This window comes from Balaenoptera physalus (genome assembly GCF_965194825.1).
Source record: "Balaenoptera physalus genome assembly, chromosome: 19".
Taxonomy (NCBI): Eukaryota; Metazoa; Chordata; class Mammalia; order Artiodactyla; family Balaenopteridae; genus Balaenoptera; species Balaenoptera physalus.
In genome coordinates, this window is record NC_138900.1 from 40491910 (window position 1) to 40517387 (window position 25478).

At 55.2% G+C, this 25478-nt stretch overlaps 2 protein-coding genes across 6 annotated transcripts; one reads left to right on the forward strand and one right to left on the reverse strand.

Moving 5' to 3' along the window:
• The first annotated feature begins 89 nt into the window (after positions 1-89).
• POLR2C (RNA polymerase II subunit C) lies at positions 90-10526 on the forward strand. Its single transcript, XM_082437124.1, has 9 exons — positions 90-2346; positions 2530-2579; positions 4740-4808; positions 4951-5003; positions 7780-7908; positions 8356-8407; positions 8538-8706; positions 8850-8924; positions 9511-10526. Exons 1-9 carry the CDS (start codon positions 1970-1972, stop codon positions 9653-9655), a joined length of 1119 nt encoding a protein of 372 aa, XP_082293250.1. The 5' UTR covers positions 90-1969; the 3' UTR covers positions 9656-10526.
• Positions 10482-23993, reverse strand: DOK4 (docking protein 4). Of its 5 annotated transcripts, XM_082437129.1 has the most exons (10): positions 23793-23986; positions 18660-18768; positions 17884-18130; positions 14145-14252; positions 13872-13986; positions 13487-13606; positions 13203-13392; positions 12366-12504; positions 12082-12205; positions 10482-11964 (listed from the first exon to the last, which is right to left on the reverse strand). In XM_082437129.1, exons 3-10 carry the CDS (start codon positions 17947-17949, stop codon positions 11846-11848), a joined length of 981 nt encoding a protein of 326 aa, XP_082293255.1. In that variant the 5' UTR covers positions 17950-18130; positions 18660-18768; positions 23793-23986; the 3' UTR covers positions 10482-11845. The 5 variants fall into 5 exon arrangements, with proteins under 5 accessions (XP_082293255.1, XP_082293253.1, XP_082293251.1 ...); XM_082437127.1 differs by having other exon boundaries at positions 10482-12205; positions 17884-18127; positions 23793-23993; XM_082437125.1 differs by having other exon boundaries at positions 10482-12205; positions 23793-23993.
• Between the last annotated feature and the right edge of the window lie 1485 nt (positions 23994-25478).

The window sequence follows — 25478 nt, forward strand, 5'->3', positions numbered from 1 at the left end:
AGGTAGTTTCCATATAGACCATGGCAGGTATCCAAGATGCCAGAGTGAGACAACAGTGTTGTGGAAAAGGCTTGAAACTAGCAGCCAGGAGACCTGAGTTCTGGTCCTGGTGCTACCTAATACTACTGGGCAGTTAGGACAGCTCTGCATCTGTGGGCCCAGGCTTCCCATCAGTAAAATGTGGGTGGCAGGGGCCTTTTCCCCCTCACCATTAGCTCCTTTGATGCCTGTCTGTCACTAACTATTTCAGTGACACAGTCTTTAGCTTTACTAATTCTCTCAGCCTCTACACTGGCTGGGCTTCCTTTTTCAGTCTGGTTAACTCTGTTTTATTAGTCTGCTCAGGCTGCTGTGATGAAATATGGCACAGTTCTAGAAGCTGGAAGTCCAAGATCAAGGTGCCAGCCAACTTGGTTCTTAGAACTTTCTTCCTGACTTGCAGATGACCGCCTTCTCCCTATATTCTCACATGGCAGAGAGAGAGAGAACAAGCTCTGATGTCTCTCCCTGTTCTTATAAGGGCACTAATCTCATCATGAGAGTCCTACCCTCATGACCTCACAAAAACCGCCATTTCCAAATATCCTCACATTAGGGGTTAGAGCTTCAACATTTTGGTACATACAGCATCCCACAGCATCTGTCTTCTGCTTTGCTGTCTCCTACCCAAGTAGACTGAATGATGGGGGGAGTAACAAGCTAGTAGGAATTTCCAGTCTCTTCTTGTGTACCTTCCTCTGGGCCCTTTCTGCACCTCTCTGATTCTTTTACCTCGACATCCTGTCAAGTTCCCTGCAGTAGCTATTCCAAATTTCATTCCATTCTCTCCTTTATAGCATCTGTCTCACACTCAGAAGACTACTTTAATTCTTAATTTACTGAGATGACACAGGCTGTGTAGCAAGGGCCCCCTCAGTGCTCTTCCCCTCTGTCTCAGGAGGAGGTGTCACTCCTTGCTAAGGCAAACTCCTCCTCATCTCCTCTGATTACTCTTCTTCTGCCCCCTAAATGTTGTCCCCTGCCAAGTTGTATTTTAGGGCTTCTCTGTATAAGCTGCTGCCACCTGGGAATTCCCTGGCGGTCCAGTGGTTAGGACTCTGCGCTTCCACTGCAGGGGGCATGGGTTCGATCCCTGGTTGGGGAACTAAGATCCCACAAGCCACACGGCTCGGCCAAAAAGAAAAAAAAAAAGCTGCTGCCACTTTTTTGAAGCCCACTCTAACCTCTCTCTAGGCTGTTCAGGGGACTTTGGTAATTCTTTATTGAATGTTCAACCTATGAGACGCACACTGCCAGGCACTGGAGATGCAGAGATGAAGAACTCATACCCACCCACTGCAGCTACACAGAACTGTAGATGGTACCAATACATTAAAGAGCATTGTATCTTCCTGCAGTTTCAGAAGTGCATGAGCCAGACTTGGGGGGTGGAAGGGAAAGGGTATAAACCTATTGTTCAAGTACACTTTGCTAAAGTGTACGTTCATCTCTCGGTATCTGTGGGGATTGGTTCCAGGACACCTGCTCCTCACCAAAACCTGTGAATGCTCAAGTTCCTTATGTGAAATGGTGTAGTATTTGCATATGACCTACACATGTCCTCCCATATAATTTAAATTATTTCTAGATTACTTATAATACCTAATACAATGTTTAATGCTATGTAAATAGTTGTAAATACAATGTAAATGCTATATAAATAGTTGCTGGGCATACAGCAAATTTGCTTTTTTGGAACTTTATGGAATTTTTTTTTTTTTTTTTTTGATCTTCAGTTGGTTGAATACACGGATTCAAAACCCTTGGATACGTAGGACCGACTGTACTTTTATTCTTCCATAAATGTACGGACTTCATTCTTTTAAAAAACGTTATTGTATTCCTATGTTTGTATATTTAATCAGGTCTCTGTCAATGGGCAAGTAGTTTTATCTTCTGGTACAGACTGCTGCAGTGAACGTCCTTGTAGATGTATCTTTGCTTACAACTGCAAGTACTTCTGCAGTATGAATTCCTAGAAGTGTTATTGTTGAGTCAAGCGCGTGTGCATGTTTTGCCAAGTCGCCCTCCAAATGGTTTAACCTGGTGCCCTTTAGAGAAGGGGGCGGGGGTGGAAAAAACGTTGGGCCTCCGAGCAGCAGGTGGCGTTCTAAGCGCCTCTCCGCCGAAGCGGCAAGGCCGCGTCGACCGACTTCCGGTGGCGGCGTTGGCGCAGGCGCAGTACAGCCGCCGCTGGAGGCCGAGCGAGTGGTGGGGCGCGATGCCGTATGCCAACCAGCCTACCGTGCGGATCACGGAGCTCACCGACGAGAATGTCAAGTTCATCATCGAGAATACGGACCTGGCGTAAGGCTGCTGAGGGAAGAGGCTGGCGGCTCTGAAGAGCCGCGGGCCCTAGCCTAGGTGGGGCGGGGGTCATCTTTCCAGGACTGGCCCCCGGGCCAGGGCTTTCGCTTTGGGAACCGTGGGTCGCGGGGCCGGCCTGTCGAGGCTGCGGTGCCCACACGCCGCTTGGTTTTCATTCCTCAGGGTGGCAAATTCTATCCGGAGGGTCTTCATCGCTGAGGTGCCCATAATAGGTAAGCGACCCCCGCCTCGTTGCCAGGGCCACCAGGTCTACCCCGCAACCCTCCCCATACCTTGGCGCTCCTGCCTCCAGCCTTGGTGTGGGCCGGGGATGGGGGCGCTGAGAGAACAGTAATGCTGCAGACTTGATTGGACCCAGTGCCCTTGGCCCTGGGCCACTCTGGTCACCTCCCTGGCTCCCACGGGCTATTTAGTTCCACTCTTCCACGTGCGTTGGTGGAGAGCACGGGTTCAGGAGTCTGTGGACTTGGGTTTGAATACTGTTTTCACTTACTGTCTCTGAAATTTGGGCAAGTTATTAAACTGTGTGCTACAGTTTCCTCTCTAACGTTCGGACACTAATAGTAGTTATCAGGGTGATGTCACGTATTAAGGGGGTAATCTCTGTGCATTGTATTCAGTGAGTGTCTGGTACTTGTAGATGTGAATCTGTTCCGTCAACTGTATTTAGGGAGCATATAAGCACCAGGCAGTGGTGCTAGGCACTGGGAACGCAGAGCTGTAAAGTACCGGGTTCCTGCCCTCCAAAGGCTCACAGTGAAGTTGCAGGGGAAAGATGAATTCACAGACAACCCAAATGCAAGACAGACTTTTGAATCAATTAAGGAGAAGCATAGCTACAGGGCCCTTGGCGCCTAGAAGAGGGAAAATCTGTTTCTGCTTTGGTTCCAGCCACTCCGCACTAGGTGTTCTACACGTTTACAGATACACTACAAATATCTTCTGAGTGTCAGCTCAGAGAGCTTGGGTTAGGAAAAAGAAATGTAAGTCATAGTTGCTGCATCAAGCGTGCAAACTCCTAAGGAAATAAGCAGGCCAAATGATTGGTAAAGAAGAGAACGTTATAGTTTTTCCACCATTACCACCCCCAGAGACTTTTTCAACTCAGAGCTTGGAGGGCTGGTCCTCCTTCTCTGCCTAATCACTCCATGTCCCGGGGTCTTAGTTCTATCATGAGTAAAATGAGGGACTTGTGCTTTAGGATGCAACCCTGACATTCTAAGTGCCACTTTTCCCACAAATAATATTGAGCACCTGCTGCATTCCAAGCCCCAGCTAGGAATACAGAAGTTAAGACATCTGAAGACCCCTGCCCCAAGGAATTTTTGAAGCATGAGGTAGAGACAAGACACACAAATATAACACAAGGCAAAATATGACAGGTGTCTTAAGAGAAGTCTGGACCGAGTTCTGGGAGGGAGGAGCTTACAGGGACAGAGTGTTCGTCTCTGGATCATGGAGGGCAGGCAAGGCTTGGTTTATAGGAGGCTCAGAGGATTTTCAGCTGCACAGGAGAGGTTAAGGGCATGCCGGTGGGAGGAAAGATGCAGAGGCAGAAAAGCTTGGCTCATGGTCCTTATTTGGTTTGGGTTGAGGAAGCAATAGGAAGCATAGGACAAAGCAGGTTGGGGCTAGGTCATGTCTGGTCCTCTTCTGACCTCCGTACCTAGTGTCCATGCCCCTCATTGGGCAATTGGGCTCCAGTGCCATTTGATTAATGAATTTAATTGTTTATGTGCAGATGTTTATGAATGAATGAGTGAATGTGTGTTTAAGTCAGGCGTGTGTGACAAGTACAGTTCTTACCGTCCTACTAGCTCATTGCTGGTAGGGATTGGGTTGTATACTTAGTATGCCTTGCTCATTAAAGCATTCTGTAAGTATTAGTTGGTTGAGCGATAATAAAGTATTAAATTGAGTAATCTGAGTAATCTGGTCACTATATCATAAAATGAGATGTCTGTGTTACTTCTGTGAGGTTTGTCTAACTTTCAAGTGCTCTTGGATTTGGTGTTGGCACGAATAGCAGATTTAAGTGCTTCCCACAGAAATACTCAGCTCAAAGAAACATGTTCCCACTCCCATGGTATTCTCTAATAAGTCAGTGTTTTTTGGGTGGTACAGGGAACTCTCTGCATCAGATCCACCTGAGCAGGGAAGTAGGGTGTGGTGTGTGTGGTTCTTGTTAACATGCAGCTTCCTGGTCCCCACTCCAGAGCTGTGGAATCAGAGTCTCTGGCAGCCTGGCCAGGCCTCTGCAATTTCATAAGCATTCGATGATTTTTAAATCTGGAGAACCATTGCTCTTAAGTCTTTAAATGAATGTGGTGGCTAAACTGCATGTCTCCTTTTCTGCTTCCTTCATTCTTTAGCAATTGACTGGGTTCAGATTGATGCCAATTCCTCAGTCCTTCACGATGAGTTCATTGCTCACAGGCTTGGTGAGTGCTGGGTTTGGAGAGTTAAAGGGAGGGGGCTGTGCCGGTGTCAGAGGAGGAAGCCTCCTCACTCCCAGGGGGACTTCTGGGTTCTCCTTTAGGCTTGGCCCCTTGGCCTTCTTTAATGTGCTTTTCTGTCTTCCAGGATTAATTCCCCTCACGAGTGACGACATTGTGGACAAGCTGCAGTACTCCCGGGTATGCTGTGTGCTTGGGTGGAAGGTCGGGAGTTGGGGGAGGCAGGGAACCTTAGTTCTTACAGGAATTTTTCCCGACATCTTGCTTTCAGCTTTTAGAAAGACAATGTGGAGATGTTGTCTAGAGCCCAAAGCAGGCATTGATTGGTCTTTGGTTCTGATGGGACCTCAGATTGATTAGTCTCAAGGGGCATTGGGGAGTCTCATTAGCCAACCACATAAGAGGGGGCATACTCCTGGATGCCCATTTATATGGAACAGGTGGAGCTCTTCCTCTTCAGCATCTGATCTGTTCAGACTCTGCGTTGCAGAGCATCTCTTCCCAGGGACAGGGGCCTAGGAGGCTACAGGGAGTCGACAGAAGGTTAGGGGGTGAGGACAAGGAGCAGAGGGAGTGAGAGCTGTCCCACAGAGCAGCACCTGAGTGACCGGGGTACAGGCGTCTGCAGGTTTATGCCTCACCCCGTAAGTTCTGCTAGTTAAACATGGCTCCCTTCCTCTAGGGCCAGGTTTGCACTTCCATGATACGTTAAAAGACTTAGAACTAGGGAGAGTGTAGGACAGGATTAGGTTACCTGCATCCTTTCACCAGAGCTGCATTAGGTAGCAGCTTGAGACTATTCCTTCTTGATGGCTTTAGGTGATCCTGAATCAGCCCATTTTCTTTTTTTTTTTTTTTAAAGATTTATTGATTGATTGATTGATTGATTGCTATGTTGCGTCTTCGTTTCTGTGCTAGGGCTTTCTCTAGTTGCGGCAAATGGGGGCCACTCTTCATCGCGGTGCGCGGGCCTCTCACTATTGTGGCCTCTCTTGTTGCGGAGCACAGGCTCCAGACGCGCAGGCTCAGTAGTGGTGGCTCATGGGCCTAGTTGCTCCGCGGCATGTGGGATCTTCCCAGACCAGGGTTCGAACCCGTGTCCCCTGCATTAGCAGGCAGATTCTCAACCACTGCGCCACCAGGGAAGCCCAGCCCATTTTCTCATATTCCCAAGGGCACATCATTTTTATGGTGGCTAATTTGATATATTTTGTAAATTTATATGTGTTTTTGAAAAGAACTGTTCAAGCACACAGCTAAGTGTGGAGCTAATATAACAAATAGGCATGCTCCCACCAAACCGGTTGTCACATTTTAACGTTTCACCATTTTGCTTCACTTCTCCAGAGTCTGTTTTTAAGAAATAAAACATCACATATATTGGTGAAGACAGTTGTACAACCAAATGAAGACCAGTTAGTCAATATCTTATATAAAGATATGCATCCCCCATGACCTAACAGTTCCTTCCATTAAATTTGTTTCTAGTATTGCATTTACTGAACAAAGATGGTATGGATTTTTTTTTTTTTTTCTGAAAATCTTCAGAAAAGTGAAAAGTAGAATAAATACTCATTGTCTTTTCATCTGTAATTTCCAGTTGTTGACATTTTGCTATATTTGCTTTGTGTTTCATATAGATGTGATTTTTGCTGAACCATCTGAAAGAACAGTGCAGAAATCATGACATTTCTCCCCCTAGCTACATCAGCATGCATGTCCTAAAAATAAGGATATGTTCCTACATAGCCACACTTATCATGCCTAGGAAAATTAGCCCTGATTTGTACTATCTATCTACAGTCTAAATTCAGATTTTCCTAGTTATCCTCAAAATGTCCTTAACTGTTTTTTTGTTTGGCTGCACCACGCGGCTTGCGGGATCTTAGTTCCCTGACCAGGGACTGAACCCGCACCCTTGGCAGTGAAGGCAAGGACCCCTAAGCACTGGACCGCCAGGGAGTTCCCCTTAATTGTTTTCTGTCTGCGGCTCTGTCATCTGTGCTTTGCATTCAGTTGTTGCGCCTCTTTAGTCTCTTGATCTCTTGAACAGAGTCCCCTCTTTTCATTATTATTTTTTTTTTGAGGTTAAGTACCTTTTCATATTTTTGTCTTCCATTACATTTTGATTCTTTAATTTCACATTTGTGAGTGATTCAGTCTCAAGGGTCTAGGTTGCCTTCCCGTCTCACCTGTGATTGCAGACTATCTAGGTATGGCCCCTAGATCTTCCTCATTGTCTTGAAAACATCGAAAATAGGTTGGATTTTCCTCACTGGCGTGAGGGGGAGAACAGTTTGCTTGATTACATTCTAGTAACTCTCTTGCCTGAAGTTAAACGGTAGCAGCTAATCTCTAATACGGGAGTGTTTCAAGAATCAGTGTAAAGAATGGCAAACTTGAGAATTATTGAAGCCAAGTGATGCTTATATTGTGGCAGTCTCTTAACACTCTTCTCTGCTTTTGTGAAAAAATTTCCGTATGAAATTTTTTAAGAAAAGGTCAGTAGCCTGGAACTTAAAATGTACTTTTTTCTATTGTTCCCTGGATTATTTTATTTTAAATGGTCATTGCATTCCCAGGCTAGTCCACTTAGCTCAGGGGATGCTGAACTATGCAGCGTGAAAGCTGCTTCCTTCTTACCGCCTTGGTTCTCTGAGGAAGGGCACCCGAGGGCAGGGTGAGACGTTAGTGCGTCTCCCGGCCGTGGCCTGGCAGCGAGGGGTGGGAAGGACATGTGGGTGCCAGCGTATAGGTGGTCTCTGAGCTGGGACGCACCTGCCCTTGAGCAGCCTGAGAATGGTGTGCAGATGGACACAGCCCAGGAGAGCCTGGAGGCTGTGATCCACCCTTTCCCAGATGAAGAACCTTAAGGAACAGGGTATTAGAAGCGGGGAGCCAAGCCAGGATTTGCCGTCTCTCCGCAGACTCACTCCTGCCTCTCTTCCTGCCTCAGGACTGTACGTGTGAAGAGTTCTGCCCCGAGTGCTCGGTGGAGTTCACCCTCGACGTGCGGTGCAACGAAGACCAGACGCGTCATGTCACGTCTCGAGACCTCATCTCCAACAGCCCCCGGGTCATTCCGGTCAGGAACGCCCTCCCTACCCAGGACCTTTGCTCTTCTCCTGGCTCCAAGTGGGCCAGACTGGGGTGGATTCTTATAAGACACCGACTTTCCCTGTGTTACCCTCTGCCTTAACCTAAGCCTGATGCCTAGAAGTGCTAATAATTCTGGACTTTTGCCAGTGTGGGCAAAAGCATTGGTGCTGTGGGCCCTGCCCCCTAAGGACCCTTTTAAAGGCCACGGTACTGTTTTGATTGGGGAGGTTGTCAAAAAGCCATGAGGTAGGGGTTAGAGGCCAGTAACCAGCACAGACTGGGTCCTAGTAGGCACTTCTACCACCGCCTTCTCAGGCATCCTTTCCTTGGCTCGGCAGGTTGCGGTCTGGAGGTGCCGGAAGGTGGGTGCCAGCAGAGGTGCGTGGGGAGATGAGCAGCAGCTAATAAGTGCCTCTGTTTGGGCTCCCTGCAGGTGACATCCCGGAACCGAGATAATGACCCCAATGACTACGTGGAGCAGGATGGTAAGGGGCCCGAGAGGGGCAGAGACCAGACCCAGTTTCTCGTGCTGCCCGGTCTTCCAGTGGCACTGCAGGTCAGACCGTGGAGAACCGTGCCGCTGCTGGCCCTCGACTGACTCACATCTCCCCACAGACATCCTCATCGTCAAGCTGAGAAAGGGCCAGGAGCTGAGACTTCGCGCCTACGCCAAAAAGGGCTTTGGCAAGGAACACGCCAAGTGGAACCCGACTGCAGGCGTGGCTTTTGAATACGATCCCGACAACGCCCTGAGGCACACGGTGTACCCCAAGCCGGAGGAGTGGTATGTTCCTGCTGGGAGTGAAGGCAGGCAGGGTGGGCGGGTGTGGAAATGGCTCCTGGTGACCGAGATGGGGCAGCCTCACTGAGACACGGGTGCCCTCAAAGCGGCAGTAGCAGCCTGTGCTGATCTGTGTTTGACCTCAGGCCAAAGAGTGAGTACTCAGAGCTGGACGAGGATGAGTCGCAGGCGCCCTACGACCCCAATGGCAAGCCGGAGAGGTAAGAGCCTGGTTTGGCACTTGAAGGTAACGTGTGTAAGGACGTACAGTTCTGATGCAGCCTCTGAGTTGGGGAGACCCTTTCCCGCCCATCCCAGTTCCCCTCAGCTGAGCAGGGGCTGGTAACTGCTGAACCCACGGTATGTGCACATCCAGGCAGATTATCATCCCCCTTTTGGTCGCTGGGGGGGAAGGGGGACCCTCCAGTTATCCAGACTGTTCCTAGTCTGATTTTTCAGCTCCCAAAGAAAGATCAACCTAGGGCCCAAAACTGACCAGAGCCTTCTAGTGACGAACATGAAAATGCTGGAGCAGGTGACACTGCTTACTTTCTCTTTTCCCTCAGTGTGGAATACATCCATACACAGGTGTTTTGAGATATTTTTTTGAGGTAGCCGTGGCCTCCTCAAGGTCCTACAAAGTGCCCTGGGACCACTGTTTCTAAGAGGTTGGATGGAGGTCATCCCTGGGGCAAGGTCGAGTTCATGGGGAGAAAGGAGTCAGGACCCAGGAGGGAGGCGGGCCCGTGGCCATAGCTCAGGCCGGCCTGCCTCATGGAGGGCTCTCACCAGACTCTTGCCTCTCAGGTTTTACTACAACGTGGAGTCCTGTGGCTCTCTGCGCCCTGAAACCATTGTCCTGTCAGCCCTGTCTGGATTAAAGAAGAAGCTGAGTGATTTACAGACCCAGTTAAGCCACGAGATCCAGAGTGACGTCCTGACCATAAACTAGCTGCAGCTCACCTGTTTCAGCAGAACAGCAGTTGAATTTTAGGTCTCTCCTGAGACTCCAGATTTTGGCTCCTGGGGACTGGACAGCTGTTGCTCAAACTTCCTGGCAAGCCTTCGGTACCAATTAGGTAGCAGCGGAGAAGGGTAGGTCCATCCCAGCCTTGCGCAGTCACAGATTACCAGGGCCAGCACTGCTGTTGGAGGCAGGACGGTCCCTTCCCAGACATTTAGCGTCCCCGGCCCTGCCTGCTGATGGGCAGTAGTGCTGCCCGGAACGTCCCTTCTGCCCTGTATCCCAGTGTGCCTCAGGGGGCCACAGCGTTCCCCTGTTGAGAACCAGTGAGCTGAACTCTCATCTTCTGGGTATTTCAGTTCTTTACTTCAAATCCTTTCTTTCTGTTCACAAGTTGGAATGTTCACTGTTGTACCTTAGGCTTCTGTGTTAGCGCTGAATCTAGAACCCTCACTCAGGCCCCGTGAGCCCTTCCAGTCCCTGCCCTGGCCAGCCTACCGGTTCTTCACTCAAATTCCCAAGTGTCCCTAATCTGAGAATCCTTTGAGAGTAGTGTTAGGCCCAGGCTATCCCCCTCTTCCCGCCAGTAAACCTTGTATTTTGTTCTCTACCTATGAGTTTTGAACGTCACCAACAATGGCCAGGTTATTTAATTTGTGGGGGAGGGCAAGGGCCTTCATGGAGGTCTGGCCTTGGCCACTTAGTCCTATAGGTAGGAACAAACCCAAAGCAGTTAATTAGGCAGGCTGGCAGGAGAAGCCTGGAGAAAACCAGAGATCTAGTACAAAAAGGAAGGGTTATTTATTAACAGTAGTTGTCTTTTAAAGTTTTTATTTTTGGCAATAAAGAGCAAAACGTACGTAATCGCCTTCATGCGTCATCGTGCCACTAACCAAGCCAGCCAGCTCTGCCTCCCCTCCGTGGCCTTTGGGCTCCCTTCTTCAGGCTAGCTTATTCCTCTAGGTGGTCATTGCCTGGGTCAGGGTCAGAGCTGAGCGGGCTGTGGCCACCTCCCGGGCTCCGGTGCTCTGTCGGAGGGGGCCTCTTGCTTTATCATCCTCCTGCCACGACTTCAATAATGGTTATTTACAAGAGGTCTGTTCCCTCAAATCAGCACCCTAAAATATTAAAAACAAAACAACCCAACACACACACAACCAAAGGTTTGATGTGAGTAAAAAGATAGCCCTTCTGCACGGTCGTCAGTAAATACCAGCACTAGAAAATCAGTTGCTTTAATTGCATTTCAGCAGGGAGCCTCAGCACCATGTGGAGGGGGAAGTGGGGAGGGCTCGGCTTCTGAGTACTTTGGCTGCCGGAGGGAGGCCAGACAGGGCAGAGGGGCTCCCTCTGTGGGAGCACTGCCCACGCCGGTCACTGAGAGCGGGCAGCAGGGCGCGCCCCCCCGCAATCCTCCTGCACGGCCGGCCTGGCCCGGGGGCAGGAAAGCGCCCGGGACTGGCTGTCCTCCCCGGGCCGACGTAACCAGCACCCCCCACGCCCAGGGCGTCTCCTCAGCCTGCTAAGCAGGAAGGAGTCTGGGCAGAGACCATTTTCAAACCAGATTTTCACCTGAGGTGTCACCAGATGTCACCTCTGCTGAAAACTCCAAGTGCAGGGCTACCAAGTGGCACAGTGTAAGTTCGGATCCTTCCTGTGCCACCCTAGGCCCAGAGGGACTGAGAAGCCACCTGCTGTCTCCGCCCCTGGGCTGCTTGGGAAAAGCCAGCAGCCAGCGCAGCAGCCCGGAGTGTGGAGTGTCTCCCTCCTCTGGCCCTGGCAGCTCAGGTCCTGGCAGCAGGAGGGCTGGTACCATGGGGGACAGGGAAACCGCTGCCCTCACATTCAAAAACCGCCTTGACTGTGGCCTGGTCATGGGATTAAAAAATGTGTATATGGTGGCAGGGAGGGTCAGAGGGGGAATCTTATTAATATAGAATACGTCATAAGCCATATATATTAAAATCATTAACAGTATATAGTCCCATGGTAGCTCCAGCCCCTCACACATGCTCAGGTGGCATGGCCAGCCCTTTGCCTTGGTCCAGTCTCACCCTCGGGGGCAAAGAAGGGACTGCTTGCTCCCTTTCCCCAGGCTCTTGGCCCACAGCCCCTCCATGCCATCCACGATACGCTGCAGGCAGCCCCAGTGGTCATCTGTGCGTGCCAGCTCTGCCGTCATTGGGAAGGGGCCTTGGCCTCACTGCTGTCCCCCTGGCTGGGCTTTGGCTTTAGCAGGATGAATCTGTTGAGGAGGTCCGTTTCTGAGCTGGCCTGGGCCGTCCCATACCCCTCACCTGTGGACACAGAGGCAGGCTGAGGCCTTGGGGCCGGGACAGAAGGCCCCTGCCCAACATGCCTTGTCCTCCACAGAGCCTCCTGGCCGGTAGGGGTGGGGCCCAGCAGTGACTCACCGGCATAGCTGGAGGCCTCAGCGATGTTCTGGGAACCTGTGATGTGGTGCCAGTAGGCACTGCGGGGCAGCATGGTAGTGGGCGTGCAGGGGTATGAGTAATGTTCCGTGCCCTTGTTCAGCAGCTGTGGGGCAGAGAAGGGTCAGTGGCTAAGCCCAGAGCAGCCAGCCCAAGACCCTGCCTGCCTCTACCGGACACACCAGCTGGAGACAGCTGCCACTCTCCCGGCCCCCGGCCCGCCCACCCGCCAGCCTGCCCCTACACTGGGACACGCACTGCCTCACCCTCACGTTCTTCTCCATTTCCAGCAGGACCCTCTTGTGCTGCTCGGCGATGGCCAGGGTGGCACTGTGGACCCGCTGGTAAATCTGTTCCCCCTCCTGTGTCTGGAAGGTGTAGAGCCCTTCCCCAGCGTCACACATCCTGGGGACACAAGTATCACCGAGAGCCAGGTGGTGGGTATGCCCCCATGTGTGTGCACATGCATGGTCAGGCTCTTGTCCGGGAACAGGCAGGGCTGTCATCTGAGGGTCTGACCACCCAGCTCAAACGTGCTGAACATTTTCTATGTGCCAGGTGGGGGTCTAAATGCTTTACAAGGATTAATCCATTCCATTTTCCCCACCACCCCACTCTGGTCTGTGTGCTACTACAGTTTCCTCGTTATTATAATTTTTCTCAAGCCATTTTACAGATGAGGGAACTGAGGCATTCAGAAGGTAACAACGAAAGTTACACGGTGGATTATACAGAATTTGAGTCTAGGCAAGCTGCTCCAGGGTTCAAGCTATACCCAGTCCTTACCATAACCCAATCTACGAGGTTAGGTACTTTTATTATCCCCTATTTGACAGAGGAGGAAACTGAGACTCAGGTCCACAATCACAGAGCTAGTCAATGCCAGTGCCAGCATCTGATTAGAGCCTGAGCAGTTTGACTTGGTAAACAGCTTCACTTGACCTACCTGCTGTGAGTCTCAATTTCTTCATCTGTAAAATGGGTTCCCCTTCAGCATGCTATGCTGATAAATAACTTAAGCTTCCAGCACAGTGCCCGACACAAGTGAATGGCAGCTACCATCATGACCACGGTTGGACAGCAGGGAGGCGAGTGGGTCCTACCGGCCAGCCTCGAAGGTAAAGCGTGTGGCATCCCGGCCATAGCGGCGCAGTGAGCAGAGGGGCCACGAGACGAGCTTCACGCGGGGGTTGTGTATGTCCCAGAGGTAGATGTTCTCGTGGGTGATCTGCAGCTTGCACTCGCCATACACATCCAGGTTGGGGCAGGGCAGCAGGAAGACATTGAAGCGATCTGGATGGGAGTGGACAAGTGGGCCTGGAGCTTTGTGGGGGGCCGGGGGGGAGTCTCCCTCTCACTCCCACCCCGTGCCAGCGCCAGGCCTCACCTGTCTGCTCGCACTGCACTCCTGGGGCCAGGAGGTCCGGCTCTCCCAGACTGATGTCGTTGAGCCTCGACCCCAGGCACTCCACAGAGAGAGTCTTGTACCACTCCTCTGCCTCCAGCTCTGGAGAAGATAGTCCCTCATCGTGCTGCCAGCTCAGGGGCCCGCAGCAACCCACCCCATCTGCTTCAGCCGGAGTTATCCCACCCCGCCAGGCAGAGAGGGCAAGGCCAGTGGGTTCTGCGTGCCTGCCCCACCTGATCCTGGGGCTGCTCCCTCAAAGGTGCCCTCCACCCACACACATCATACCCAGGCAGGGCAAGCCTTTGCTCTGCCTCCTACCAACTGGACCTTGACCAGCCCACAGCCTGCAGCCGCATCCCCTCACCTGAGTCGCAGGTGAAGGTACGTGCTGAGTCGTCGGTGAATATGATGGCCACTGCCTGTCTCTTGGTCTCCTTGGGGAGCCGTGTGACACACTTGACATTGCTGATCTCCGTCACCTGGAACAGCATCCACAAGGTACTCGGCCAGGTTGAAGCACCTCCCTCTGCATCCCCCACGGCTTTGCCACCCCCCGGAGGGTCCTCTTGGCCCTCAGGACTCTGAACAAATCATCACTGCGCACAGGTTGGGAGAGCTAGGGCCCAGGCCCCCTAACCTTGGGGCAGCCTCGGAGGCACACTGACTTCTCATCTGGATACTTCTCCAGCCGCTGGGGCCCCTTGCTGGAGGATTTCCGGAACACCAGCCAGCACCTCCGGTAGATCTGTGGGACGAGATGGCAGGGCGATCAGACCCCGGACCACTCCCAAAGCAGCCGGTGACCCTGGAGTTACCCCTGCCTACCACAGCGGGCGGTGCCGCACAGCCTTCCAGGGAGCTCAGGCCCAAGAGACCTGGGGACAGCTGACACCAGCATGACACCCTGCCTGGGGGAAGAGGCCCCTCCCCGAATTGAAAAGTCAGTCATTTCTTGGCTGGCTCTGGAAGGCTGTTCCATAAAGGGTGCTCCTGAGTTACTGTTTACTATGAGCTCAGCTCTGGGTTTAACGTTAAGTAGCCAACATTTATTGAGTGCTTCCTATTTGTACTTTTTGTTATTAGCACTCTTCACATTTAATCTCAGGGTCACTCTTGAGGTCGCTTCTATTATCATCTCCACTTTATAGACAGGGAATGAGGCACCCAAAAATTGAGTAACAGCTAATGAATGGTAGAGCTGGTATTTAAAACAGGCTGCCTAGAACCAGGGCTGTCCTGGGAGCCCGCTGCGCTAAGGTTCTGCCCAGGGCCCCAGGAGCACCCGCCACGACAGAGGCGGCGCCGCGGGGACAGGGATTAGGCCCTGGCCCGGTCCCAGCCTGCACAGCACCGTGGCCCTTGTTCTTAGAGCTGGGGGAGGGCTCTTGATGTGGGTAACACCCCCTCTTGTCTCTAGGACCTTTCACTAACCCTCTCTTTTCATTCTCTGACCAACCCTGGAGTGTAGGGAATCAGGGTTAGGTCCCTGTTCCAGCTGGGAGACCAGAGGCTCTCAGAGGTCAAGGAGCAGAGCCAAGAACCTGGGGTTACCCCAGAGCATGGTGCCTTCCCGGGCAAGGTTCCCTCCTTGTCCCGACCACTGCCCGTACCTAAATCCCCCCAAATTCTCTATAGCTTCACGGACTCCATCCAAGAGGCAAGAGCCAGGGAGCAGGAAGCCAACCACTCTCCGGGGCTAAGGGGCAAACTGGCTTGTCAGACAGCCCCCCCCAGAGGGGTGGCCCTAGCCACCTGCCTGGGCTGCTGACTCTTCCTCCCATGGCCCCCTCCCTCCCACCTTAGGCTCTCTTCCAGCCCAAAGTCTGGCTGGGATGTACCCACTCTTTCAGCCAGCACTCCAGAAGCCTGGCAGAGCCATTCCCCAGGAATCTCCAGTGCTCCTCTCACTGGCAAACAGTGGGGAGACTGAGGGGCCCAGAGCAGAGGAGGCGAAGGGGCCTCTGGGCCACAGGCTCAAGGCCCCTCCCCTTCTCTGCCTTGCTGCGTGGGTACCAGGTCCTCAGCAGGCAGGATCCCAGGGTGCAGTGGGCTCAGGCAGTCCCCATCCCAAGAAGCTACTCACAACCAGGCTATTTCTGGCCCCTGAGACTAGGAGACATGTCTGTCCCTGCCCCCATGACCCTGGCTCAGCCCCTGGTCTATCCACCCAAACCCCAGCAGGCCTCAGCTCTCAGCTGGGGAGCTCCTTTAGGGCAGAGACTGTATTTTATTCTCAGAATCCTCACATCCCAGTCGCCTCGTTAACAGACCTCTGCTGAACAAGTGAATGATCATATGAAGGGACCGTGAATGAATGGATGGATGGATGAATGAATGCACGAATGCTGCCGACCCAGATATGCCCTGCCAGGACGGGCTCCATGCAGTCTGCAGAGGCAGGGGCAGAAGTCCTGGGGGCCTGAGCACTCTGGTTGCCTGGTTACAGGACACACACACACACACACACACACACACACACACACAGGCGGCACACACACACACACACACACAGGCGGCACGCACACACACACACACACGCAGCACACACACACACACACACACACACACACGCAGCACGCACACACAGAGCCCCAGGGAGCCACTGCGCTCAAGAGCCCTCCTTCCCCACTTCTCATAGGTCTTTGATCAGCGCTTCAGAAACACTCTGCCAGAGCTCTGCCTTGGGAGGAAAGCCCTGGCAGGTAGGAGGATCTGCTCCTGATCTCTTCCAGCCCTTCCCCCCTCACCTCTGTGGGCTGAAGCAAGAATGGCTGCCCCGGGACAAGAGCAGCTGGGTGGCCGCAGCCCCTCACAGCAGGTCTGCAGGGGGAAGCCGGGTTCCCTGAGTGCGGGCGATTCCAGACTGGGCCTGGCCATGCCCCAGCCCCTAAACCCTCCCCCTGACTGTGCCCACCATGGGTTCCCAGGCCTCCCCTGGAACAGGCCTGGTTCTGAGCCCAAGCGGCCGCCCCAAGTGGCTTGCCTTCCTGGGAAGCTCTGCTCTGGACAGGGCCACAGCCCAGCTGGCCCCTGGGAACCTGACAGGTCTGGGCCCTCAGGAACGAGTCGCCACACTAGAACCTGGGCCCCCACCCCCTTGCCTCCCCACCTCAGCCTTAGTTCTTCTCCTTGTTCTGTGCGCAAAGTGGGCTCCATCCTTCTCTCAGGGCAAGAACAAGGTGGCTGATGGCCACCACGGCCCAGGTTGGGATACAGTCCAAATCCAGCTAAGACCCCAAACATGCCCACCAGCTAAGCGGCTGCCTCCTGCCCGGACAGAAAAGCCTCCCACAGGGGCCCCGGTGGGGAGGGCCACAGGAGGGGAAGGAGGAGCAAGAAGCACCCTGCCCCAAGGCCAGTCCAGCTCTGTCTGGTACGCAGGCAGGGAAGCTGAGTATCAGAGCCCCGCTCCTCCCCCACTCAGCTGAGCCAGGAAGCCTTGAGCGGTCGGATCCCCCCACCCCATCAAGGCCATGGGGGAGGGGGAAAGGAAGGGCAGGGGACCCAGGTAAAACACAAGACTTGGGCCACCTCAGTCACCAGGGTTTCCTTTCTACTGGGGAGACCCCTCACTGGAGGAGGGAGGAGGGTCCGGGAATAAAGGCTGCTCTCGGGACAATCTCACCAAGATTATTAAATTGGTCCCTGGGGCCCCTGCTCATGCCTTTTGAGGGGTTTCCAGCAGTACGGGGTGGGAGAGGGTGCACACCCAGCAAAGGTGTGTCTGAGGCCTCACCTCCACAGGCCCTCCAAGCCCCCAGCCACCTCCAACACCTGGGAGGAAAGCAGCCTGTCCCAGTACCACGGGCCATCCGGCCAGGTTCTCTCTCATAAACCACGGAAACGCCAGCTTCTGCACCCCTCCCACCACTGCCCTCCCCCCAGCAACCAACCACTCTCCTCAAATGCTTTTTTTTTAACTGGAAAAGCAACCACCAAAGATAAATAAACGCCGGTACACAGAAAGCAATGGGAAGCAGGGGAGATGAGGTACTTAAAAGCAAAGAGGCCAGGAGAGGGGAGGGAGGGAACGAGGAGGTGATGGCAAGGGGAAGTGAGAAGCCGGTCTCAGCTCGGACACAGCCCGGCATTTCCAGCCACTGCCCTGGGGACAACTTCAACAATAGCAGGCGAGCCGCCTGCCCATCGGCTGCCACCGCTGGCCCAGCCGCTGGGATGCCAGCCAGCCAGCCCGGCTGGGGCGGGAGCTGCAGCAGGCAGAGCCGGGCCCAGGCACATGCTGGGCAGCCTGCTGGCCAGAAGCCTCGAGACCAGCAATGCACGATGCCGGGCCACAGGCGGGCGGCCGCGCACCCCGGACACGCCACCAGGCGCCAGACCAAGTTCCTTGGCAGGGCCCCTTGGAGGTGGCTCACCCCGAGCTTCCTGCTCTTCATCTTCACGTAGCCCTGCTTGACGATGTCGTTGAAATTGGTCGCCATGGTTTCTCCACCGTCTCTGAGGCTCTGGCCGGCCCAGGCGAGGGGAGGGATGCCCAGGTGGCCTCGGTTTCCTGGCTCCTCCGATCACCTGTGCGAGATACTCCGTCGGGGCTGCCGCGCGGGCTGCTCCTCACCTTGGCCGCCTCAGCATTGTTCTAGCAGCTCCTTCGCCCGGAGCCTGCTGGAAGTAAAAATGACAGGGAGATTACACAGTGACATCTTTCTCTTCCCCTGGCTGTCTCGCTCTTTCTTCCTTCCTCTTCCCACACTCCTCCCTCCCTTCCTCCCTCAGCCCGCCCTTCTTCCTTCCCTTCCCTCCCCACCCCAGGACGACAGAACCATTCAGGAAAACCGAGGTGGAGGCAGCTACGAGGAAAATGGGCCAGCCCAGTCCCCTCCCTCACGGCTGGGGCTGGCGGTTAACCCCTTCCTGGGAGGACTGGCTCTGGCTCCTGCTGTGGAGGTGCGGGCAGAGGAAAGGAGGTGGTCCCGGAGCTGCTGTCGGGCCCTATCGCCTGCTACAACTTAGGGGTAAACTTAGAGCAAGCCCCCCTCCTGTGCACAGGAGCCTCCACACGGGAAAGCCTTCCCAGAGATGGGGCTCTTGGGAGATGGCACAGGTTCTGGGACCCATGCTCCCCGAGGTTAGACAACTTGCCTGGTCAGTCTCAGCAGACCCCCCAGTCCCTCTGCCCCACCCCGTTCTATACCTGGTTCTCCTCAGCTCCAGGCAAGAGGCTGAGACTCGTCACCTCAAGCCCGCTCAGGCCCTGCTCTCTGCCCCTGGAACTCTCCAGCAGCTCGTCTGGGTGCTGCTTCCTGGGTGGGAGGGCAGAGTCCAGTGGGGCGGGCTCTCAGATAAGCCTGAGGAATGTGCTGGGCAGGCTGGAGGTGGCCACTGTGGAAGCAGTCACCTCGCCCTGGCGCTGGGAAGGTCGGGCTGGTCTGTGAGGGCACTGGGTCTGGCCAGGACTTGCGGTGCCCCACGTCCTGAGCACAGGCAGGAGTTAATTACATGGAGAACTAGCAATCACCTGGGCTTGGGGCAGAGGACAAAGCTGGACCACATTGAGGGGCACCAAGGGGCAGTCAATATGCATCGGGAAAAGGGATGCCGTCAGGGGCTCTCAGAATCAGGCAGATTACCAGATAACGAAGACTCAGACTTAGGGGGGAGGTGTCTCAGTGATGACCCAGTCCAACATCCATTCTGCATCATTTTACAGTTGGGGAAAAGAAAGCTGCCCAGAGAGGATAAGCAGCATGGCCAAGGTCACACAGCAGGCCCAGGGTTCAGCCAGGGACAAGTAAGTTCCGGAGTGGGTGACGGAGGCAGGCCTGGGGGTGGAATGCCCTGCCACATGGCTCTGGCTGCCTGCCACCACCTAAGCCTTCTCTGCCATCCAGGCTCAGAGGCAGGGCTGTGCCAGCAACATGGCCCCCCGTGTCTCCAGGATCGCTGGGTGGGAACGGAGCAGCATTTCTGGGGTCAGCTAGGCATCTGTGCTGCCAGGACAGGGCCCTGGGGCAAGCATCCTGCTGGAGCTGCCAGCAGCTTGGCATTAATTAATCTTCTGGAGGCCTGTCGAGTCCCTAACAAGGAACAGGTGTGACTGCCCCAGTGAGCACACGAAACAGGCAGAGGGACAGAGACGGTAGTGCTCCCTATGCCCCTTGTACCCCAAGAGCCTCTTCAGCACCCCTCAGTGGCCTCCCTGCCCATCCACTCGCTCTCTCCCAGCTCCCTGGGGGCCAAGACCCTTCCACACCCAAGTGGTCTGCTTTCCTCCTATAAGGTCTAGCGTGGGGTCCCCTCCCTGGCACTGACACCCAACATCCTTGCCATACCTGGGTGCTGGCACTCAGAGAAGAGTAAGTTTTCCCAGCTCTGTCTCCACCGCCTGGGGCTGCCTTGTCCCCACAGCGAGGACCAGCTCCGTAAAAGCCCCCTCCAAGATGCCAGCTGGCTGGCTACTGGCTGAGGGTCCACAGCATGGAAGGCCCCTTTCAGAACACACCTGCAGCAAACACGGGGCCCCTGGGTTCATCCAAGGCAGCCGGAGATGTGGCCCAGCCAGGAACATGAATCGAACTGGCAGGTGGTCCTGCGTAAGCCGCTTAACTCCTCAGCGCCTCAATTTCCCCATCAGTTAAAAAAAAAATGAGGATAAATCCACCTATTTTAAATGAGGAAATGAATCTATGAGGCACCTGCCTGCCCACGTTGGACCCAGAGCTTCTGCCTTGAAAACCCCAAGGGCTGTTTTTATTGCGAGAGCTGCTGCCCAGCCGCGGGCTGTGAAAGCACCCTAACCCAGCCTTCCACCTGCCCAGTGCAGGCCTGCTCCTTCCTGGCTCCACCAGTTACCTTCTCAGCAGCACCCCTTGAGTGACTGCAGTCACCAAGCTCTCAGGAGCACCTCTGCTATGTCTGCCCACCGTCCCACACCCCATGCCCTAGAAATAAACCCACAGAGACAAACCAGTGGGAAGAGCAACCTTCCAGGGGAAGCCTGGGTGTCAAAGGGCCTGGCAGCTCACACTGGCCTGGAGTCACAGGTGGTGCTGACCTTACTCAGTCCCTAATGAATATGCAAGAGCAAGACCCACGCTGGGGCCCAAAGTGGTAGAGCAAAGGGGAGTTGGGGAGGAGGGAGAGAGGGGAAAGGGCCAATAGGTAGACTCACAAATTTGATGGGCAATGGGGACAAGGTGAGAGGGGGCGCCCAGAGCCAACCCATGCCCCAAAGGGACTGCACTGTGTTAAGCAACAGAAGTGGCCCCCAGGCTGAGCCTGTGTGGACCCAATGAGGCATCAAGGGATGGAGAGCAGCTGAGCTCAGCAGGCCAGGAACTGGGAAGGCAGCCCCCGCCCTGCCGCACCTGGGGCCACTTTCCCCATCACTCCTGAACAACCACCAGCTCTGCCTCTCACGAGCCTAGAGCAGGGGAAAAGACCCCGCTAACTAGAGAGGGCCTGAGGTCTGAGGTGTGCAAGGTCAGCTCTGAGCACCCAGAGGGGCTACGCAGGGCGCCCAGCAGCCCCCTCAGCACTGCGGTAGGGAGCAGGGACCCCCGTTCCTCCTCCCAACCTGGCATCGAAGCAGCTGCTCAACCAGAGACCGTCCCTGCCCTGGACCAGGCCACCACTGGCTCCTCCAGAAAGAGGAGGAGCCCCCCTCTCCCAGGAAGGGCAGGGGTCCTGTGCGGAGGGGGCAGGAGACTCCCTGGTGCCCAGCAGAAGGGTGGGGAGCGGCCCCCTGCTCACCTGCCCCATGCGGCAGCCGTCTGAGCACCCCTCCCTGCACCTCGATTCTGCCTGGAGGCTTTGGCTCCAGAACAAACGCTACCCGCTGCTGTTGGCAACCAATGACTGAGTGGGAGCGGCTGCCTGCCTGGCTGGGCCTCCCCACCCCATGACAGATCGGATCTTATCAGGGCTTCAGGGACAGCCCTACCTGGACACTTGGACACCGTCTCACTGACGCTCGCTGTCTCCACCCCCGGCAAAGATCCCACTGGCGGGATTCTCTCCGGCACGAGGGACATTTCCCATCACCTGCCTGGTCCTCTCTACCCCTGTGTGATTATTATCAGGGGCCAGGAGGAGGTCATCCCCTCCCCAGATGGCCCCACCCCTGACCTCCACCCATGCAAATCCCCACAAGCAACCACCACCTGAAACACTGCAGGTCCCAAGATGGGTGGCAAAGACAGATCAAAAACCAGCGGGGGGAGGTAGTGGGGGTTCCCTGGTGGCGCAGTGGTTAAGAATCCGCCTGCCAATGCTGGGGACACGGGTTCGAGCCCTGGTCCGGGAAGATCCCACACGCTGTGGAGCAAATAAGCCTATGAGCCACAATTACTGAGCCTGCGCTCTAGAGCCCACGAGCCACAACTACTGAAGCCCGCGCACCTAGAGCCCGAGCTTCACAATTAAGAGAAGCCACCGCAATGAGAAGCCCACGCACCGCAACAAGAGTAGCTCCCGCTCACCGCAACTAGAGAAAGCCGCACACAGCAACGAAGACCCAATGCACCCAAAAATAAACAATAAATTAATTATTTTTAAAAAAAAAAAAAAACTGGGCAGAGAAGACTGGCGGGAGGAGAGGACATCTGAACAGCCCTCCAGTTAGGAAAGTGGTGCTATGTCTCCACACTACTGCCACCCCGCTCTCCCCAGGTTGCCTGCCCACCCGTCCAGCCTCATCTCCCCCGGGGTTGGCCTTCTTTCTGTTCTTCAACATGCCTAACTCCTACCCACGCAGGATCACTGCACTTGCTGTTCCCTGCCTAAAACTCTATTCCCTCAGATGGTCCAAGGTTCATTCTACTGCATCATTCAGGTCTCAGCTCAAAGATCGTCACTTCAGAGAGGTCTTCCCAGACCACGCTGGCCAAAGGAGCTCCCCAGTCAGCCTCTATCGCAACACCCAGATTCACTGTCCCCACATATCACTATAGGGTTTGCCTCTTCATCTGCTGATTTGCTACTCGGCCACTCCCTGTCTCCTACAGCGCCCTAGAACGTCAGCTTCCTGATGGCTAGGCCGTGTCTGTCTAGTTAATGGCTCCATCCCAGCACCCAGAATGGTGCCTAGTGTTGCGCAGGTGCTCGGTATTTGGGGACTGAAAACATTAATTACCTCCAGGCCTTGTTCTCCTCATCCTTTCTCCCACCACCATCAATATCCACCTGGTCAGACCCAGCTCAACTTCCAGAGATGTGTGAGCAGCAGTGGGTTCCCATCTCCCTGGGCCCCAGACCCACAGTTTGGTTCAAAGCTGATCCGGGGGGTGCGAGACAGCACTGCTGACACTGTGTCCAGGACTGGCCAGGTGGCCCCACCTTGGCCCCAGTTGTTGGATGAGGTCATGCCCAGCTCTGCTGCCCTGCCTGAGAGGGAAGAGCTAGAAGTAGCCAGTGCCCAGGCTCAGAGGGGCAGGCAACTGGGCAGGAGGGGACACAGCTCCTGAGACCCATCCCAGATGGGGGACAGGAATGGCCTGCACTGGAGCCACATCCCCTGAAAGGGGCAAGAAAGGAATCTGCCCTAAATAAATAAGCCCAGCCTCGAACTGCTGCTGTGAATCCTGCCAGGCCTGTCACTGCCCTTGACTCCCAGCCCCCTACCCCCGAAAACCTCCATCCAAGTCTCCTGGCAACTGCCACGCACCCACGGCTGGGGACAGGGAGACAGCACAGAGGCCCTGCTCTGCCCACATCACCCAGGTGCCCAGCCTCCGCTCGTGCCCCTCTGCAGTGACAGAAAGCATTTAACTGGAAGCAGGGCTTTGGGTGTCCTGGGAGAGAAAGTGGACAGGACCCCAGGACCAGGGAAGAAGAATCAAGGAAAGGAGGCAGCTGGCTCCTCCTTTAAGTTGTAGGGTAGGAACCATTTGCAGGTAGAGTGGGCAGTAGCGGGGCAGATGGAGAAAGTTTTGGAATTTGGGGGTGGGGGCTGAGAGAGCAGGAGGCCACGGGAGCAGGAAGGGCGGGAGGAGGATGGGGGCTGTGATGCGCAGGGTTATGCCCCCTCGGGATGGCAGGCCCAGGGCCAGGGAGTACAGGGGCCTGGGCTCCTCCGATGAGTGAGTGTGGGGTAGGCGTGAGGTCAGGCCCCGACCTGGGCTCCCCTGGAGAGGAGAGCTGGGGGTAGGCGGAGCTTAGGGGGTAGTTTCAGGGGCCGGGGCTGGCTTTTGGAGGTGGACCCCTGAGGCCCCCCACAGGGTAGGAAGGTCCCAAGGGCTTGGAGAGTTCTCAGGTTGGAGTCGCCGAGGGTCTCGAGGGTTCCGGCGCGGCCTAAGGCCCCCTCCCCGCCTCGCGCCCCCCTAGTTACCTGGGCGCCGCGGCCCCTGCTGGGGGCGCTGGCTCGGCGGGCGGCGGGCCAGGCTCATGCCCGCGTCATGGCGCGGCCCGCGGGGGCGGCGGGGTGGCGGCGGCGGCAGCGCCCGGCGCCGGGTGGGGACTGCTACGGAGGTGCAGCCGCCCAGCTCGGTTCGGGCTGGGACTCGGCGGCGCTGCCCAGCAGCCCGGCTCCAGCCACTCCGCCCCGCCCCGCCCCTCCGGCGCGGCAACCCCCCCGGCGGCCCGCCCCCGCCGTATTCCTCCGAGCCGAGGGACACACACTTCCGCCCCGGCTTCCTTTCCCTCCCCGTGCCCCAACCAACCACCGTTCCCATCCCCAGCTCGCCTCCGCGGCCCCTTCAGGTAGCCCTCGGTACCCCGGCTCAGCCTCAGCGCCCCTCCCTGGGCCCCAGATTCCAATCTCACATCGCCTCTCAGCCCCTGAAAGCTGAACACCACATCAGCTCCCAGCCCCCAGATCTCAGCCCCCACCCCGACAACTTATACAGGAATCATACACACATCCACTGCTCCTCTATCCCCTACAGGACTTCCGGGGCCGTCCACAGCCTAGCCAGGACCCCCAGTGACCTCCTTATCGCCCCACCCACCCCCGCGGAATCCAATAGCTTCGTGCGCGCCTCTCTCCTAGACTGTCAGCTCCCCTAGCAGTCTGCCAGCCTCTCCTTCCTCCCCTGCCCTCCTCACCGCCCTCAAAACACCCAGTACTCCCATCCTACGTCCCCCTGAGACTTTGCCCTCAAGTGCCAGCCCCGTTGCCCTCCATCACCTCCCAGCACACACACTCTCCTCACTAACACTCAGTCCTGCGCAGGTGTCCTGTCACGGCCCTGCTGGAATCACAAACCACAGGCCTCCCCAGCTGTGCCAGGCAGGGATGAGGACTTTGCCTAGGGCCTCCCCACAGGAGGGACTGTGTCACCCTACTGGTTTTCTTGTCTGCACCCTTCTACAGCAGTGGTTTGCAAAGTGAAGGGTCAGCATCAGCATCACTTTGAAACTTGTTAGAAATGCAAATTCCCTGCCCCAGCCCAGACCTGCAAAATCAGAATCTCTAGTAGTGCCCAGAAATCTGCGTTTTAACAAGCCCCTAGGTGATTCTAATGCACACTAACCACTGCTTTACACCAAATATACAAAACTAAACAAAAGGCCACACCTAAACAACTGAAATCCTAAAAAATGAAAATGCCTCCCAGTCCAACCCTTGTCCAGGTTTCCTCAAAGGAAATCCCACTCTAGAGAAGCTTCCTCCAAGCTATCCAGGGCCCAAGGACCACAGCACTCACCCATGGAGTCCATGCCCCTGCCTCATAGACACTGGGCCTCAGCCTGGCCTAGTCTTGCCCACGGAACTTCTTAGGGGGCTGTTTCTCTTCCCCTGAATATTTCCCAGGGAGGTCACTGTCATGCCGGTGGCCACCAAGGGAGCCCCAGGGACTCCCAGCAGCCTCTGCCCTGGGCCTGAGCTAACCAGTCTTACGCGGCCAGGGGAGGAGGTGGCCGCACTCGTCCCGTCCCTGCCAGCCAAGCTGGCCTGGGTCTTGACCTCCTGACCTCCCCCATACATCTTCCAAATTTGAGCCCACCTGCTTTGCTTCAAACCACAGCTCATAAAGCCCCCAGCACTTGATCCATCACAGCAAAGTCTTTTCAC